Below are 21,023 nucleotides of genomic sequence, written 5' to 3'. Positions count from 1 at the left end.
ATAGTTTTGTAAGAATTAAAAAATAAAATAATAGAGTTTAGAAATATACATAATTTTGTAAACATAACATTAAAATAATATACGGTGGTTACTTTTAAGAAAAAGAAGTTATGAAGTTATTGTGTAGAAGAGGGATTACTCAATGATTTATTTTATTGAATAAAAATGTTTTTTAATTATTAAAAGATAAAATTGTTTAGTTAAAAAATAACAAAAAATATATATTTATCAAAAGGTATATCCTTTTTAGATTGTATAGATTTATATGGGTGGAAATTACAAAACACAGATATATGTAAGCGTTGCTGTGGTTGAACAAACTCTCTTCCAGTTGAACTATTCAATAGGTTTTAGGACTTGCAATAGGGTAGACACTTCCAATTCTAATAGAAGCTCTTGCAACAAGGAACAGGAAAAAAAACATATTAGGCTGGTCATTTATGATGTCTCATTATATTTTTATTTGTTAATAATATAATTTTTAGACCAAATTCAAATACAAGGGTTGAAAAATGGTAAGAAAGAGCTAAAGAAAGAAATGGGTGGAGAGGATCCAAATCCTCTTTTCAAGAGCTGGAAAACTCCCCAAAACAGGCTAGTGTTGTATAGTTCTTGAGACTATCCTAGAATCGTGCAATAAAAAATACTCTTCGAATACCAACTACTCATGACAAAGTCTTTTAATAATGATGTGATTATGCATGACTAATGAATATATTAAAAAGAGAGCTCCTATACTAAACGTTGATCAAAATTAATTACATCCAAACATCAGCATTATTTAACACTATTCAACTAGATGCTGATATAAATAGCTTGTCATTTTGTCATGACATGAGGAGATGAACGACCATTCCAAAAAGAAAAGTCATTGAATTGAATTGCTAAGGGAGGCACCAAGGGTGTGCTTGTTTCTAATGTAGTCAGTCAATAATGATGCAATTCATCCTGAAAGAACCAAGAGCTAGCTATAGTCTTGCATAGCCATTGCAGCCATATATGCGGGTGTCTTGAAAATTGATGCAACGTGAGAGTGCAGCTGCGAGGTTTTCCACATCTTGCCTTGTGTGAACTGCACTTAGAGCCACTCGCAGCCTAAAAATAAACAACATAATCAGTTTTTGAGATTGTAATTAATGTAAATATACTATAGCTATAGTAATATCTCCAAATTAATCCTTGAAATAATCTCATGTCGGGCCTTTTCCTTCAGATTTTAAAACTACCAAACACTTTCAATAATTCTTAGCGCAAAATGATACTAAGGTGAAGAAAATTACTGAAGTAAAGGACCGTTTTGTAAAGTTAGGGGCTAAGCGAAGATTTTTAAAATTTTGAATCACAAATGTGGAGGTTTACTCATAATCATTTAAAAAGATACAAACCTGCATGAATTTGGAGGCACGGTAGGTGGTCTGATTGCAGTTACGTGGAAGCCAGATTGCAATAAATACCTGCTCCAGAAACACTGAAAATGCTTAGTATTACAATGCCTTCATGATCAGCTTGTGAAGCTGAAGAAAAATAACTTGTCAACTATTACAAAAGAGAAAGATATGATTTTCTCATAATTAAACTTTCCCAAACATGCTGGAAGAGGTTGACTGATACAAGAACGAATTATGAATAGTCTGAGTACATAGAAAGAATAAAGCTCAAGGGTTTATTAATGGAGAGAAATCTACCGGCTTGCTTGGAGTGCCTTGTCTTCACTGCCGACTATCAGGGATATGATGTGACTTGTAACAGGGATTCCTGTAAGTAAATGAAAGTCTTTCACCCGGTTCCAAATAGCCTCTCTACGCCATGTCTCAAGTTTTGCCACTTCAACCGCAGCTGGAAATTTGCATCATGCTTTTAACAAATAAATAATTTCGCAAGACATGGAGAGCAATAGCAAAAGAAGAGACAAAATATTTTTGATCTCTAAACAAATAGTTCAAGAAAGGTAGAAGATCAATTTAACCATGGGTATATCAAACAATTCTTCGTGAGTACCAGATTGAAATTACGAAGTCTCATTTAAATCACCCGTGTTCACAAATATACACAACTGTATTGGTTGCTCCATCCGAAGTTGTCCTAATTTAATATTTTTCTATTAGAATTTAGACTTAAATATTAATTTGGTTACTATTTTCATTGAGTTTATTCAATTTAGTCTTAATATTTTTTTGGTTCTTTCATCTTAATTTTCGTTAATTTTGTTCAATTTGGTTTATTTTGTTAACGTTGTTTAAATAATTAACCAACACTGAACTATGTTTATCACGTATAAGTTCGTGGATTTTTTTTTTTAATTTTATAAAAAAATGTTCACATGTCTAATCAACATCTTCTCAAGATCAATATTTTATATTTAATTTAGTTCCAATATTTTTTAAAATAAAGTAAATTAAATATAAAATATTGACTCTGAGATATGTTACGTGTGGTACAATGTTGATTTGATGAAAATTTTTTTAAATTAAAAAATTTAAAAAAATCCCAAACTAACTAGTGACAGACACGATCCACTATCCACAATGTTATGACCTAAAATTGACAAGAATTGGGATCAAATTGACAAAAAATATATTAGGACTAAATTGAATAAATTCAACGAAAATAGGGATAAAAATCTATAGTAGAGCATTGTTGTAAGTGCAATATTCAAGAAAAAAATCTAAGAAAAAAATCTATAGTAACACGACATTTTTTGGCTTTTAAGAAAAACAGCAAATAACGTTATTTCTCTAAATTATTAGATGACGTTAGAAGTGAATATGATAGATAAAAATTGGATCACAGGACTACACCGTATAAGGATATAACTTGACAAAAGAAATGCTAGCAATGTAGTCTCTAACCCTAATACACTCACTATTACAAAACCCCCTTTTTTATCATCGGTAAAGAAATCATTGAGAATCAGAGTCTCATTCCTTATTTAACTAATTTTCACTGATGATTTTATAGTTTTCAAACGCTTTCAAAGAACAAATAAAGAGCATATTAAAAAGTTGTCTCACAAAATATGTTGCCAGCACTTATCAACTTGATAAATAAGAATGAGAGAGCTAGTAGTACATACGGAAATAGGAATAACAAAAGCATAAAGTGCAATCTGAGTAAATCAATTTAAGTAGAACAATGGAGCTTACCATGAGCAGCGGCAGCAATAGGAACTGGTGCAGAAGTTGAAAATATAAATGAACGACCCCTTGACTGTATTAACAGTTTCAACTTTTTGCTATAAGAATTCATAGAATAGTAAATGTCGTTGGTAAACTATTTGCAAAACATAATATGTTCTGTGCCAATGATGTGCGGAAACTAATTTCAGGAGCAAGTGAACTCAACTAGTTACCTGCAAGCTATAAATCCTCCATGACAACCAGCAGCTTTACTTAGTGTACCAATGCATATGTCCACATCCTTCTCACAGTTGAACTCCTCGGCAACACCACCACCATTTTTCCCACAAACAAATGTTCCATGAGCCTGGACATACACATATTTTCATTGTAATAATTCATAGTTAAGATTTTGTTTGTAGCAAGTAGAAGCCATGTTTCTTGCGGGTGATTGCTTTTTACAACAATTAATGTAATGTTATAATGTATTGTGAGTATTATTATAAGGTCCCCATAAGTCTTAATCCAAAGATCAAATTCAGAACCAGTAGCTTCTAATAAATAGTCTTCATAAAGAAAAAGACATTTTCTGAAACATATCAAGAGGTTTTACATCATCAATGACTAACAAAAAGCCATGTTTCTTGCGAAGGCCAGCAAGCTCAACCATAGGTGCAAAGTCGCCATCCATGCTAAACAAGCTGTAAAAAATTGGATGAACTATAATTAATATGGAAAATTATTCGCAGAGTATTGCCAAAGTTCATTGTCATCAGAAATATAAATAAACAATTAGAAATAGGATCTCAACCAACATCCAAAAGTAATTCTTAGGTCTAGAGATTGAAATTTCAAAATGGCCACTTACGCCTCTCTTTAACAAGGCAGATGTAAGCTATGGAGACGGCTGAAATATTCAAGAGAAAACAAATATGCATTCTTTTATCACAATGACATTAGAATTTTCAAGTAAAGCACTTGAATCATTGCTTCATTACATCGTTTAGGTAGAAATAAATATAGCATTATGAACTACGTGTGTTTGCATCTTAGACAGAGAGGGACAAACAAAGTAATTATCCCATGCTTTACTCGCTCAATTTGAAAGTTACCCTGAAGAATTACTAGGGATCAAACCCAAACGACTACTTAAACAAATTCTTATGAAAATCTAATCTCATAAAATTAAAGAGACCCTCCTAATCAAGGACACTTTCAAGAAAAATCATCAGCTTTTATAATTATCAACTTACAGCCGTCGACAACAAGCATATAAAGCAAATTTGGTGAAAATTCAAGTGTAGAAACCATAAACAAAGTATTCATTAAATATGCTTTTATAAATTTGCCAACACCAAAGACTGCATAAGAAGGACAAATTTATTCATCAGTCAATTCCACGACATTCAAATATTGTTTAGTTTGTTTGAGGAAATATATGAATATAACAATGTGGATGTTTAACCTTGAAATTTTTCTATTTTCCAAGTAGCACAATGACTAACCTGTCAGTCACCACAACTTTCTTCCTCATTCTGCAATTAGATCTGTTGAAATCATCAAGGACAATATCAACACATTGAGTGACTACCAGAAGGGAAAAAAGAGATGATTATGCAAATTTCAGGAAAGGTAAAACCTACAATAGCATATTGAGGTGGGACATGTCACAATGTCTATATATATAAACCTTTACACTTTTTTGTCGCTCAACAAGACGAATGCCATCAATTATTGATGCATGATTTAATGCATCAGAAAAGACAGCGATCTTTTCATCCTCTGAAGGTACGCTATTCCCAGCTAGGAGAGTACCAATACTTCCTATTGCCGTCATCACGGCCATATTGGCAGCAAACCCTGTGGGACAAAGAAGGCAATCCTATAGCATGGATTTTAAACCAAAACTGAGTCAGAATTTTCATAAAATCCAGACTTATTATCATCAATTGGGTCCTTTCTTCAATTCATTAGACAATAGGTGGGTCTGAGAGGCCGGAAAATTTTATCATAGCAATCATTAACTGTTATTCATGATACAAAACAGGGCTAGTAACAAAACCAGAACAGTTTATGCAGTTCTTGCAAGGCAGTCATTACCTCTTTCTTCTTCAAGTCTGCCAGGCTCGACTCAAGTAGCCTATGATAATTGGTATAACCACAGATAAGAGCAGAACCCCTTGGTCCCATACCATGTTCCTGGGCTGCCTGATTCACAAGAAGGAACACTATGGCAACGAATTCAAGCTAAGGCTAAGAAAACAAAAGAAACAAAGACTCATAGACCATAACTCAGAAAGAAGAAAGAAGACCACTAAAACTCATACGAAATTCACAAGCACACCTTTGCAACAGCCTCTCCAATAGTCGGATGGGAACTTAGGCCTAGATAATCATTTCCAGAAAACAAAATTAATTTTTTAAACTTCTCATAAGATGCCCCTGCTTCGTCATCAGCACCAGCCGCACTACAAACAATCTCATCACCTACCCAAAAGAATTTCAGTAGTACTGTCAGCAATCGGAACTAAACACATGCTCAATATACTCGAAACATCATCGAAACCGCATTCATGCATTCTATGAATTTATCGATGTAAAATATAGTGGTTAAACAATAGGAAACATAGTTGACAGGATTTTTAAAATAGTTATTATAAAAGTACACGAATGTTCTGTCATGCCATGATAATGTAAAAACTATTTATTCTGTCAACGCATACAATATTTACTCTACTTTCTTTCTGTTTCCCCGGAATTAGTACATCCTATGTTTCATTTTAATTATAAATGTTTAAATTAAAAAATAAAAATACGAATAACGTGACATATAGCAATTGAGGGAGTGCCGATCAATTTAGCTTCTATAATAACAAAAAAAAAAATAGTTTAGTCTTTACTTTCGCCATTTTAAGAGTAAAACGACAGCAGATGTTTAACAATCTCAGTAGCTTAAAAATTTAACTTTATTAATTTTTAAGAAATAAACTGAGGGTGTAACTTCAACTCTTCCTTCACGAACAAGTGAAACCATAAAAATAAAAATAAAAAATAAAAAGATTAGCAAAATGTGTTTTTTGTTAGTGCAGACAAACTTCGTTTTGGTCGTAAGCTTAATCAATAAATTAATTCGCAAACTCTAGAAAGTATGTGGATTTGGTCGGTTTTGGAAGTTTCACAAAGGGAGAACTAGTTCGTTGATTAGGAAATGGAAGGATTAAAACCAAGTTTCACAAAAGGTTGGGGTAATAAAAATAAATCTTTTATTTTTTTAGAAAATGGGCGAAGATCGAAGGGTACCAGCACTTGGGGTGTCATGCATCCATCTAGTGAATGTGGACTCCGCAATTTCCACTTCAACAGAGGAGCGGTCCCAGTGCTGCATTTCATCGAACACCTGGAATGCGGTGTCACGGAGGCCAAACTGGAGAGAGCAGCTGCGGAGGCAAATGGGTCTGAGAGATCGGAGAACTTTGAGGGAGTGAAGGGTTGTGAGAGCCTCTTCCACCCACGAGTCCCACCAATCACTCGGATTCTCCGCCATTGGTGTGAGAGAGAAAGAAGAGAAACGAATGCAGAAATGATAAATGAGAAATGAGAAACGAGAAAACGTGAGATGAAAAGAATGCAGAAAAAGTGTTTTGGTTGGTTGATTCGGTTTGAGGCTGCTGATTCTGATGTGAGCTGAGTCACGTGTGCTGTTAGGCTCATCATCTCTCAACTCTATTCTACTAACTCCCAATATAACTTTCAAGCTTCACTGTTCTTTTTTCTTCATTTTCACAAAATCTCACTTTTTCTCATTACCTACTCATTAAACAATAATAGTTTAACATAAGTAAAGTTATTTTAGTAATTTAAAACATCCAAGAATATTAAATATATACTGTAAAATTAAAAAAATTTAGGTTTATCGACTTTTACCATTTAAAATACATATAAAGTTTAAATACATATTTAGTTTTTCTTTTTGTAATTTTTGGTATTTTCAAATGAATTTATATTAGATATTTAAATTTTTTTATACTTTTCAAATCAACCTTTATTATTTCATTTTATCATTAATTGAGCTGAAATGATTATTTTTAAATGAAATATAAAAAAATAATTAATTTGTAAATCTTTTTTAAATTTAAATATCTAAATTTAAATGGTTAAGTGTTTATTAAAAAAATCACTATATTGATTCAAAATCTTTATATTATTAATTAAGTTTTTATGTTTAATATTTTCATCAAATGAAATGTTATGATCTTAAATATAACACTACAAACTCAAACTATCATAAAAACAAATATCTATTTTTGTCAAATTTGACATTAAACTTTTTTTTTATTGTCGAAGTTTATCAAATTTATAATAAATTTAAAACTTAATTATGCACTTTTTAAAAGTTAAAAATAAATAAAATACTCAATAAAACATTTTTTTAAGAGAAACTCAATTAAGAATATTAAAAAATTTGAGAGATTTAATTTTAAAAAAAAAACTATTCTCTTTAGCTTTTTAATTTAATATAATTTTCTGAGAAAAAAAAGTACATTAGTATCAATTAAGGAAGTGACTAACAATATTATTTTGTTTCTCCTTCCATATAGCAAATTTTATTTTCAAATTAAAATTTTCCGAATTTTATGAGTGAACTTCTAATATTATCATTTTTACTATCAGAATTTTAAAAATGTACATTTTTGTTTTTGTGTGGTTGCTGGGATCATTTCCTTACCAATTTGATGGTAGTCCTTACCAACCACCGCTGAAGCTGCCATGACAAGGTCAAAGGAAACATGTCGTGGACCACATAGCTTCACAAGTTGCTACACAATTTTGTTCAAACTTGAGTACCACTCAATTACACTATTTACAACCAACAATAATATAACACTTTTAAAATAATTTTATCAAAATGTTTTTCTTTCATTGAGACTACAAAAAAATATCTGTGAATGACGAAATTTTATCAACAACAAAAAAGATTCGTTCATAAAATAATATTTATTGTTGAATTTTACTTAAAAATTTTAAGATTTTAAATAACAATAAAAATATGGTTGATAATGGATCCTTTATGTCGGTAGTTTGAAATTTTTATTATTAACAAAAATTTTCGTTGATAAATTTTGTAGTTAAAGTTTTAATTTTAGTTTTGATAGTGGTAAAATTTGTTAATAATTAATTTTTTTAAATTAATAAATTTGTTGGCAATTACATTTATTGAAATATGGTGAAGCTTTTAGTAGATTTTAAAATCCAATAAAAACTTAAATGAATTTCAAAATATGATAAGTATTTAATTGAATTTTGAAAACTTGTTAAGGCTTCAATGAGTTTTGAAATCCGTTAAACCCTTAATTAGTTTTCGAAATCGGTTAAGGGCTCGTAAACTTTCGAAAGACAATTAAGGGTTTAACGGATTTTGAAATTAACTGAACTTTTAATCGACTTTTGAAAGCAGGTAAAGAACTTGCGACTTTTGAAAGTCGGTGTTGGGTTCAACAAATTTCGAGTTATTTAATGACATTTAGTGATTTTGGGATACTTACTATGAAGAAGAGGATGAAGAGGGCATCCACCACCACGTAACACGAACTCAAAACTCGAGCAAGATGTCGGACCACCAATGTCAAGGACCACACAAGAACACCACGTAGAAGAATGAAATGAAGAAAAAAAGCAGTATTTCCAAATTAATTAATCGTATTTCGAAAGTCTATTAAGGGTTTGATTAATTTTGAAATTCGTTGAACTCTTAATCGATTTTCGAAATCTGATTAAAGGTTTGTCGGATTTCGAAAACCAATTAAGGGTTTAACAAATTTCAAAATCCGACAAAACTTTCTCAAATTTTGAAAGCCAATTAAAAGCCTTCAATATATCTGGTTTCACTTCACAATGTTCGTCTTCTTCCACTCACCAAAGAAGCTTCCAAGTGCTGTTGTAATTTACCATAGAGGAAACATTCTCAATCCCAATTTTGCTTTAGAATTTTCATTTTCTTTTTACTTAAAAAATTGAATTATCCACGTGCTTCAGCTGCCCTACTTCAGTCAGCCACATCAGTTAAGAAACTGACTACAGCGTGCCACGTCAAACACACACTAACGTCGTTGGAGACAATTTAACGGAAAGGATCCAATTGTTGCAATTTTCATAAATTTAGGACCCAATTGAGATTTCCAAAAACAAAGGGACTAAATTGAGATTCCACGCGAAAAAAGGGACTTCGTGAATGATTAAACCAATTAAAAATGAAATTAAAGAAAACAAATTACAATACTGGAGCCCTAAATCTTATGCATAACTCAAGTAGCATAATTGAAAATGGAATTGAAGAAAACAAATTGCAATACTAGTGCCCTAAATCTTACACGTAACATAATTGACATAATTGAAAATGAAATTAAATAAAATAAATTACAATACTGGTGGCCTAAATCTTATTCCTCCTTTGGAATCGACATAACTCCAAGGTTTCATATCTTCCCATTGTTCGTCAGGTGTTGGTAGACATATGTCTATGGTTTGCACAAAGATTCGATGTATTTCCAAGTGTGAGGACGATACACAAATGGATCTATATTTGACTTTTTTGCCACCGATTGATCATTTGTGTGATGTCATTATCCGATTTGATTTGAATCGTGTCATGGATAAGTTTGTTATTGACTACTCTCGTTGGATGAAGGTAGTCAATTTGAGTTACTATTTTGCGATCCCCACAATGTATTCTTTTGGTTATTTTTTGTAGAAGGTCATTGAAGGTATAATTGTGTGAAATTGACATGTCAGAGGGGTGTCTGATCTAAAGTATAGACCATATCCATATGGACTATCTATGATGGTTGCACATTTTAGAGGTCCACCATAATAAAATATTGCTGGTGATATGGGATACGATTTGGAGTAGTGGAAGAAGAAGATGGAGTTTGGTTAAGAAGAGAAAGTATTTCTTCAGTGGACCTTGTGAACGTAACAAACAACTTAATTCTTGTGTTAATAGGAAAGTTGGACTTACAAATAATCATTTGTGCAACATCGACATCAGTTGATATTTCAGGAGCATCATATACAATGGATCCTTCTTCATTCTCTCTGGGTCTTCTGAAGTATACCTTGTTGATAGAGTTTATGTTTTGTAATTCGAGAGTTTTGAACATTTTTGCTTTAGGGGTCTAAAGTGCAGTTGTATGGAATGCAAAATAATTTTAGATTTTGACAACGAAACTTCACACCATCTTCAGACTCAGTCATTTGACATTTGAAAATAAGGTAGCAAGGTAGGAATTTGAGTGGTTATGTTCTTCATTCATGCCAATGTTTTCCATCACAAAGAAGTGTAAGTGTTGATGTGTGCAAACTGGTTGCAAGTGGTATGTGTATGATGGAATAAAAGATTGTAATCAGATTCCATTTAGGTCTTATTATCTATAGTAGAACTTCATTGTCATCTTTCTGGTGTTAATACATTAAATGTGTTACGTTGTAGTACATGTCAGATTAAAGTCTATTGACATTGAAGATTGATTTTGGCACGCTTACCCAATAAAGGTGTTAGGTGTTTTCTTTGTGACAGAATGCATGTGAGGGGATTCATTTCTTAATTAAAACTGGTTGTAGTAAATGTCAGATTAAAGTCTATTGACATTAAAGATAGGTTTTGGCACGCTTACCCAATAAAGGTGTTAGGTATTTTCTTTGTGGCAGAATGCATGTGAGGGGATTCATTTATTGATTAAAACATATTGTAGTAAATATCAGATTAAAATGTACTGACATTGAAGGTGTTAGGTCTTTTCTTTGTTGCAGAGTGCATCTGAGGGGATTCATTTATTGATTAAAACATATTGTAATTTGATGCAACTTTTTCCTTTAACATCATTCATAAATAAAAACACGATAATTAACTTTAATTGAGGACAAAGTCATTGACATTAGTAAATGAAATATTTTCTTTAATTTTAACATAATTGTCTTCCATAACAAAGTCTGAAACATGATTGTTGTTATGACTACATCGAACATTAAAACTAGTAATTAACTAATCATTCCCCATAATGGTGACTAGTTCCACAATGTGATCACCGCATGTTCCTAATTGGATTTCTCCTTCCCTGTGGAGGTCTAGGTGGTTCTTCGTGTGGAGGTCTAGGTGGTTCTTCTTGTGAAGGTTGTGGTTCAATATGTTCTTCACCTTCATCTCCTCCATAAGTAGCAAAAGAAGTACCTATTTTGTTATGGCTTTCAACAAAATAAAACGAGTTATCATAAGGTCCCCTAAGAGCATGGGCGGAAGCTGGAGTCGGGGCATAAACTCCAAATATGCTTGCCATGCCAAGATTAGAGAACGATGAAATGGAATGCCTTCTTGCATCCATACTTGGATCTACATGAGGAGTGTTTTCATGGTCCTTATTGTTATGGTATTAAGGAGAATGAAGATGTGTCGATGTCGAGGCATGATGTATCCTAGGGTCATTCAACATTTGTGGAATGGACAAAAACAAAATTGCGTTCTCAAAATACTAGGACATGTACTCGTTGGTGTGGACAAGTGGCCCTAGAATTGGAAATCTCGTCAATGTCAGCTCACACATGTTGTTCCATACGTCTGTCCACTGGGCATGTCTAGTAACCCAATTCTCATCTTGTTTGCCCCTCATATCAACTTTATGGAGGTCATCAAGATTGTTTGGTAATTCAGGAACATGTTGTGATAAGAACCCCTTAAATTACCTGTTTTAAGGGTTAAGAACTTTATTACCTGTTTTACTAGGCATAAGAACCCCTTAAATTAGTCCTAACATATATGCCCTTGCATGGGCATTTATGTTGTCTATACTTGAGTCGTCATGTACAAGCAACATATTTTCCCGCAACCACTTTAGCTTCACTATAGATCCAACAAGGGACTCCTCCATAATCGGTGTAATCCCTAACAATGTATCACACATATCTTCCCAATCAAACATTGTAGGTCCAATCACTAGAGGACCATCAACTGTAAGCCCCAATTGTAGTGACACATCTTGCATGGTAATTGTGCATTCTCCAGTTGGAAGATGAAAAGTATGTGTCTCAGGCCTCCACCTTTTGACCAACGCTGTGACTAACCCGTGATGTACTTTTAAGTGTCTCAATTTACATACAACACCAAACCCAGCTTCCTCTATAACAAGAAGAACTACATGTGATTTAGGCATGGAATGACAACATGAAGAGATAATGCTTCCCTCTACATCCTAAAAATCAACAAATAAAGAAAGTTCAGGACAAAAGTTAATTGAAATTTAAGTTTTTTTTTTTAAAAATAACATACCATGGATGCAATATACACAACTCTATGTTTTTCTTGCCTCCACAACAACATCTTTGAAATGTTTTGGTCGTCTACGATTTTATTGCTGACAATAATATCAGTATGTCATGAGGTTATGAACAACCACAATTGAAGATATATGTAGACAATTCCTCACTACATCAATTCAATGTCATCCGTTGGATTAAAGTTAACAAAAAATATCACAATCTCTGACTGCAACAAGTATTTGAAATTTTGTATATCCCATGGCCAATGTCTGCATAGGTAATAAATTCGCATATGACCAAAAGCAAGTAAATAATTGACTTTGGCATAACTCTTTTACACCACCACATTCACATGTCCCTGCAACATATTTGATTTGTTATCAAAGAATATAATAATAATACTAAAGAAATGAATGTGTTTACTTTTTGCGTGCATGGAAATAGTCATATTTCACATGGCAAAAGTGAATGGGTACAACTAAAGGTGTATTTGGTAGACCCCATTAAATTCACCAAAATCTCCATGCGTTGAAAAAATGACATCCAGCCATGTGTAAGATGCATCAAAATAATTAACTTTCGCACATGAAAACAATAAATGTCAGTTGCTTCATACATAGTGTTGCAAACATGGACAAAACATTGACCATGACCTGTCAGACTTTCAGCATATGGGAAAACAATAAATGCACTCATTCACCTCTACTTTATTGTTAACCCTTACATTAAAGTGATACACAATGTGCATAGTGAACATCTCAACTTATAAATGAAGGAACTTCTAGCTTATTCGATCAATCTAATCAAGTCATTAAAATACCATTGTAAAAAGCCATGACATCTACACCATTACTTATGTTAGTGTACTTCAATGACACCATCTTCATAGAAGAAAACTATTCTGAAACAACTTGGGTCACCATTGTTGATACGATGAATATTGTCGAAGTGAAGCAAACAATTCTCAACCACTTCAACGTGTGAACGCTAAACCAATATCAAGTTGAAATACAATATAGTTTACCAATCTACATATGTGGTGGCAATGCACATTATCGTTCATGTAATATTTCTACAAATGACGACTTGGAGGCAATATTTTTTATGGTAACACAAAAAGTTGTGCAGATTCATGTTGAGATAATGCCATTTATTACACCAATTCAACCAAACACAACCCCTAATGAACTGTATTACAATTTGTCTAATAACTTCAATTTCTCACTAAATCTGCATTAAGGATGACTTACCTTATTTTTCAAAAGAGTAATGAAGTATTGTATGTTATTTATCGTTGTTCCACTTATTTGATGTCAGTCTATACATCAGTAAATGAATGTATTATTGCAAGTGACATTATCAACTAAGGTACTCTGTAACTTTTACTTACCTATAAAACATGCACCTTTCAACCATTTTCAATACACACATTGAAACATCTAAATTTACTTTACATTGTGTTGTTCTTCTCCATTCGCGCACTACATTGTTCTTCCTAATTGTTCATCTTCATTCATAGGTAATTTGGTTCCAACCTTTTTTTTTCTTTAAATTTCAATTATATTAAAACTAGTAATTAATTAAATATATTTTAAATTATACAAAAAAAATTCATAAAATATATGAACTATATACATTAATTTAATTTATTTATTGTTTTATTATTATTATTATTAATTGTATTATTATTTTTTTTCTTTTTAATAATATTATTATTACTATTATTGTTGATATTATTATTTTTTATATTATTGTTATTATTTTTACTATTATATGTATTACTTAATTGCTAAAATATATTATTTATTAATGTAAAATATTATAAAATTTAACATATGAAATACTTAAACATTTTTCAAGAAATGTTTTCAGTGTCCAATGGGTTTGGTAAACCGTTTTCTCCTTTAACGATTTTGGAAAACCGGTTAACGTTTTAACAAAATCGGTTTTTGAAACCCGGTTAATGTTCTAATGGTTTTCAAAAACCATTGAATTATCTCACGGTTTTTAAAAATTGTTTAACCAATCTGACGGTTTTCAAAAGTCATTTAATCATCTAATGGTTTTCAAAACCCGTTTAATGCTCTAATGGCTTTCGAAACCCGGTTTAATGCTCTAATGGTTTTCGAAATCCGGTTATTGAAGTAACGATTTCTAAGTTCTATAACATGGATAATGATCTATTGGTTTTTTAATGTGCATTCTTCAGGCAATCATCTTCTACCACAACTTCAAATGACAACTTCCATCTACGCATGCATCTACGATAATGGCGACATTGTTCCTAATCCTGAAAGTGGTGTTCTGTTTACACGGACACCAAAACCATGATTCGCATTCACAGAGGTTTTACGTTGTCTAGGTTAATACAAAAACTATTGAAAAAGACTAATAGAGATCCAACCCATGCACCACCAATCCTCCACTTTAGATTTCCAACTCAAATATTTGGGAGACATATCACCTTCACAACAACTCAAATTCAAGATGACGATGACTTGGAAGGTGCAATCGACATCATAAAGGCCAACCCAATTTTAACATCCATACAAGTTTATTCTACCTATACTACAACCATTCCATCTTCTTTACCGAATTTTGGAACACAATCTAACCAAGATGAACCACCCTCACCTACCCAACCCACACATCACTCTTGTGACATTAACAACTCATATTTAAGGGAATGGCAAAATGACATACAATCGTACAGTGAACTATTAACCGGTCTATCTAGCTCACAACTTTTCCAATATTTCCCACATCAAAACACAAAACACTTATTGCCTCCTACTTTACAAGAAAATGAAATACTAGGCTTACCTTCATCGTCATTAGATCCATTTAGCGAAGATGATGATGAAATCCTAAGCCAACACGATCATGATGAACAACAAAACTTAGATATCCTCTCCATACAACAACAACAACAACCCTATAACCCACCCCAGTAGTTCCAATCCTATGAAGAATTTCCCTCGCATCTACAACAATATCCTCATGCATATGATCACTATTCGGTTTTGCTTAACACTATCGACCATCAACTTGGAACACTGACTCAGGGAATGAGATTCCAAACCAAGGAACAAGTCATTGATGCTCTAAACACATTTCACATACCAAACCATTGTACATACAAAATGACACATTCTAACACAACAAGGTTGAGGGTGCAATGTGTACATCAACAATGTCCATGGAACTGTCAAGCCATCCTTCGTACACGAGATCAAGTCTGGGAAATAAGAAAAATTGATGGTGCCCACACATGTGCCTCGCAACTCATCACATAAGATTACAATAGGCTGGGATCACGAATCATTTCCCATCACATACGTGAGATGGTCAAATCTGACCCATCCACACCAATTGCAACAATTATTGCTTCCATCAAGACCTCTATGGGGTACACTACATCCTACAAAAAGACTTGGTTGGCTAAAAAACATGCAATTGAACATGTGTATGGAAATTGGGAAGAATCGTTCAACAAATTGCCATGCCTACTGCAAGCCATGCAAACTTTTCTTCCCAGTTTTGTGTACAAATTGAAAACACAACCAATTATTGATGGCCAAAAGGCCTGCCAAAATCAACAATATTTCAAAAGACTTTTTTGGACCTTCAAACCTTGTGTTGATGGATTCCCATATTGCAAACCGTTGGTGCAAGTGGATGAAACATTCCTGTATATAAGATATAGGGGGACTCTTCTGGTGGCTGTGGCACAAGATGAGAGAAACAACATACTCCCAATTGCTTTTGCTATAATTGAGGGTGAAACAGTAAACGCTTGGTTGGTTTTCCTAAAAAACCTTAGGAGACATGTCACACCTCAACAAAACTTGTGCTTAATTTCGGATTGCCCGAGCTCCATTAGTGCAGCATTCAACAGACTGACCAATGGGTAGACAGAAGGACAATGTGTGCATGTCTATTGCATTCAACACATTGCACAAAATTTCACCCGAAGATTCAGGTATACAAGTTTGAAGAATGACCTTTTCAACATGGGTAATTACTTCATTTTTACAAATTTTAACCAATTAAATGTTGTCTTTTTTATTCTTCGTTATCCGTAATCATTACTATTTTCTTAAATATTTTTGCAGCATACGCAATGACTGAGCCACGATGTAACTATTACTGCAATATCATTAGGGAAAACAATCCCGAAGCAACAACTTGGATTGATCAAATTCCAAGACAATAATTCACACTTTCATATGATGAAGGCAGAAGATGGGGTCACCTAACAACAAATCTAGCCGAAGCAGTTACCTTAGTCATGAAGAAGACAAGAAATTTATCAATCTCCTCCATAGTATTGGCCACGTACACAAGATGTAACGCCTTTTTCACAGAAAGAGGGAAACAAATAACTGCAATGATAAGTGGTCATGTCTATTCTAAAAATGCCACGAAGGTCGTACATGATGGTGATTCAAAATCAAACACCCACAGGGTTGTTGAATTTGATATAAATACAACAAGATTTAGAGTCAAGGAGATAGTAAACCCAAGAGAAATACGACCTGTAGGAAAATTTGTTGTCAGATTAGATGAACGATGGTGTGATTGTGGTAAGTTTCAAAAGATTCATCTACCGTGTTCACATGTCTTAGTAGCTTGCAAACATGCTCATCACGACTTTAACATTTACATCAGTCCCTACTATAGGTTAGATGTCATCATGAAAATGTATAATAATATGGTTGGGGGAGCTACAACATGAAGAATATTGGCCACCATACCAAGGCACAAAAATTTGGCCTCATATCCAGCCACAAAAAGGAATGCAAAGGGTCGACCAAAATCATCCAGAATCAGGACTGAAATGGATATTAGGGAACGACCACACCCACGAAATTTCTCATACTGTCAAACCCCAAGCCACACAAGAAATCATTGTCCTCACAATTCTGGCATTAGAGGATCCACATCTCATCATTAAATTCATTGAATAAAACTTATATTTGTCTTAAAAAAAATCATTCTCCTTCTTCATTTCAATTAAATAAAAATTAAACAATAAATTACCTTTGAAATCGATTATCTAGATCACTACTAACAAAAGTCAAAATTCAGTTACATGATAATCAAATTCAAACCTACCTTTTTGTACAATTCACTCAAAACAAATTTACCAAAAAAACAAATTACAATATACATTTTCATAAAAATATAGCAAAAATAAACTTAGAATTCAGTTTCCTGGATCGAATTTTAAAATACTTTTCATAAAAATTTCAAAACATAGGTTCATAAAAGAAATTCTAAATATAAGTGAGAAATTCCAAATATAAGTGAGAATTCGATTGGCTGGAAACCAAACTCCAATTTACTTTATGAAAAAATCTTTACAAAATAAAACTCAGAAACCGATTTTTCGTAAATCGAATTTTAATCTATCGTTTATAAAACAAAAATATAGGTCAGAATTCGGTTTTCCAGAAACCAAATTCTAACTCAAACTTGTGTAAAAAAAATGCATAACAAAGTCAGAATTTAGTTTTTCAAAACCGAATTCTGAAATAAGCAAAAACCGTGCTATCTGTGTAAATTTAAGGCACATGTTACGTTGGTAATTTCAAATCTAACATGTGTTATGTGAGAAAAAAAGTCCACATATAAATTAAATAAGAAATAGAAAAGGTAAAAAATAAGTTATACTTAGTGGAAAACTTTTACTGTTGTGTCAAAAGGATTGGGTGGGAATTTTTGAAAACTTTGGAAGTGTAGGAAGAATTGTTAGAAGTGAAAAAAGAAACACGGAAAGACACTAAACAAAGAAGGAGATGCAAATATATAGTCATGAATTAAATTTTGTTAGTAAGAATTAAATTGAATTCAATAAAAATTAATTATACTTTACCTATTTTTTTCATTAAATAAAAGATAAAATTGTCTTTTTGGAAATGCAGAAAGGAGCTGAGAGGTGCATGGATAAAAACCCTCCTAATATTACTAAGATTCATTAATGCCCTCACTTCTGCTACCACTTTGCTTTCTTATGCAATAACAACCCTCTCTTCAACTATACTCTTGCAGCTTAAAATGTTTTTTAACCAATGAACCCGTTTGATTTGCTACTTTTTGCAAAATAATTATAATAATTTTCTTTTGTTCTTTTAATTGATTTTGTGATGGTGAATATATATTAATTTTTTACAAAAAAAACTACATATAATTATATTTGAAAAATATCTTTCTTATCTAAATAAAACTATTTCTTTTCAAATTGAATTTCGAACGTTGTCAAACATCATTTTAAAAATAACGATTTCTTTAAAAGAAATGATTTTATTAAAATTTAAACCTTTTGTAGTTAAGCTATAACAATTTTCCTGTTTGATTCAGATGTTTGATTTTGTACATAAGATACTTAAATAATATTTTTCTTCCAAACTAGATATTCTTACTCGGATTTTAATATGAATTATGGATAGCTCACGGTTATTTGATTATTTATTTTTGTATGGTATATATGGTATACAGCTAGCGGTGAGAAGAATGAACCGTTTGATCCATATGTTGTGGTGAATAGAATAAATTAATTTGTCTATAATGGGTCGTAATTGGGCAGCGATAAGTTATGGGTGTTGCTTCTTCCATCACCCCATTCTTCTTTTACCCTTTTCTTTATTTTCTCATTCATATTTTATCTTATTAAAATTTTATGGTTAATATTATTTAAAATCTCATATGGATATTTATTCTCTTTATCATTCTTCCTTCTTTCTCTTTCTTATTTTTTCCAGGTTGTTTCTTACGTTCTATTACCCTTGAGTTGTCTATCATGTTTCACTTCTTCTTCTCTTTTACAGAATTGTGACGTGAGAGTGTGGTGGACTTTGTGTTTAGTAAGATGGAAAGTGGGGAAAGCAGTTCATCTTCAGCCGAGAGTGTGGTGGTGCTTCAAGGTGCTGGTTCAGAGGCGTGAGAGGTTCAGAGGTGTGAAGGTGCGTAATAAAACCCTAAAATATAAACCGTATAATGTTTAAACGGATGTGAGCATCCGTCAACGGATGTCAACATCCGTTTAAAGATTATATGGTTTATATTTTACAATTTTTTTTATATTAATTTTGAAGATATTTAAATAATATAATTTATATTTTTTGATATATTATTTGAATAATGGATATGGAGGAAAGATGGAAGATGAGAAACGGATGTGATGGAGTTTGGGTGAGAATCTGAGAGGGTTGGGAGGTGGGTGAGAAGGGGTAGAAAGATAGATTTTAGGGTTAAAGTAAATAATTAGAATTAAAAAGTAAAAAGGTTATTTTTGTAATTATAAAAGGTTAGTTTTGTAATTCAAAAAATATGTAATAAAATTGGGGAGGTGGAGAGAGAAAATGTGGTGGTGAAGGGAGTAACACCCTTGAGTTATTGGTATTGGGTCATAACAGGACCAACATTTGAATTATGGTTAGTGGACTAATAATTTAATTGAGCCAATAACATGACTTTTAGCAAAATAATAATAGAATGATTTAAGATATTGATAATTGATAATGGTTTCTGAACGACAAATCGGGAAAAAGGTAACTTGGTATTATATTGATTCATCAGGTAGCCTATAAATATAGGGCTAAAACACAAAGGTACACACTTTTTACTAAATACTGAATACATTGTGATCAAAAGCTCTTTGAACACATGCCTAACTTGAGCGTCGAAGTGCCTTTTGTAGGTGCTCACCCCTAATCTGGAAATGAAGGAAGCGAAGCAGGTGGTACAAATATAGAAAGGCAGAAAGAACACGTATGAAAGGTACATATCTCAGCCCGATAAATATCCCTACAGAAACATTTTGGTGTCCACCGTGGAGCATAAAGAAGTAGAAGAAACCCAATGGTGACCACGAGAAATATGGAGGAGCAACAAAGCATCAGAGAGATGATCAGGAATATGCAGGCACAAATGTAGGCGCAGCCGCAAGCATAGTTGGAGATGCAGCGAAAGCACGAAGAGGAGATTGCGGCACTAAGGGCAGAATGAGCTCATCCCGAGCAATCCGCTCAGCATTCGGTGTCGAACCATGAGAATGGCCACGAGGTCAGCCGCAATCAACAATCATCCCATCACACTAATCCGAACGGTCGCAATCAACAGCCATCCCATCACACTAATCCAAACAGTCGCAATCAACAACCATCTCATCACACTAATCCGAACGACCAAGGAAGAAAAGAGGCAAATAGCAGGATTATACCCACGCCTCTACAAATCGTATGACCTACCAGTCTACTTCCGTTCATGACGACCATCATGTAGACTCCTATGCTGGAAAAAAAACCCTCTTGCATTAGAGAAATACGATGGTTCGACTGATCTAGATGATCATCTCAGGATATTCGCTAACGTAATGGCATTCTACATGGACAACAACCAGGTTATGTGTAGCGCTTTCTCATTATAACTCAAAGGAGAAGCGTTGGAATGGTACAATACACTTCTCAGAAACACAATGGATTGTTTTGCTACTGTGGAAGATCTTTTTGGGAAACAGTATGTGTCCAACCGGGTACAGGAGTTAACACAGGCATAATTGGTGAACACTAAGCATGAGAAGGAGGAAACCTTGAAGGC

The 21,023-nt window shown here is 32.9% G+C and overlaps 1 protein-coding gene and 1 pseudogene across 2 annotated transcripts; one reads left to right on the top strand and one right to left on the bottom strand.

Moving 5' to 3' along the window:
• Window positions 1–624: 624 nt before the first annotated feature.
• Window positions 625–6,829, bottom strand: BIOF (biotin F). Of its 2 annotated transcripts, XM_047306900.2 has the most exons (11): window positions 6,417–6,829; window positions 5,461–5,603; window positions 5,217–5,324; window positions 4,760–4,998; window positions 4,622–4,663; window positions 3,730–3,817; window positions 3,350–3,483; window positions 3,144–3,232; window positions 1,686–1,836; window positions 1,386–1,454; window positions 625–1,095 (listed from the first exon to the last, which is right to left on the bottom strand). In XM_047306900.2, the coding sequence occupies exons 1-11, from the start codon at window positions 6,658–6,660 to the stop codon at window positions 969–971; spliced, it is 1,434 nt and encodes a 477-aa protein (XP_047162856.1). In that variant the 5' UTR covers window positions 6,661–6,829; the 3' UTR covers window positions 625–968. The 2 variants fall into 2 exon arrangements, with proteins under 2 accessions (XP_047162856.1, XP_087967238.1); XM_088111112.1 differs by lacking the exon at window positions 6,417–6,829 and having other exon boundaries at window positions 5,217–5,320; window positions 5,461–5,600.
• Window positions 6,830–14,749: 7,920 nt separating this feature from the next.
• On the top strand, window positions 14,750–17,379 carry LOC148201576 (uncharacterized; annotated as a pseudogene).
• Window positions 17,380–21,023: the final 3,644 nt, after the last annotated feature.

Source organism: Vigna umbellata, chromosome 3 (assembly GCF_029865625.1).
Source record: "Vigna umbellata cultivar VRB3 chromosome 3, Vumbellata_1.0, whole genome shotgun sequence".
NCBI lineage: Eukaryota > Viridiplantae > Streptophyta > Magnoliopsida > Fabales > Fabaceae > Vigna > Vigna umbellata.
Note: the sequence above shows the minus strand (reverse complement) of the source record. Positions and strands in the feature narration are given on the sequence as shown.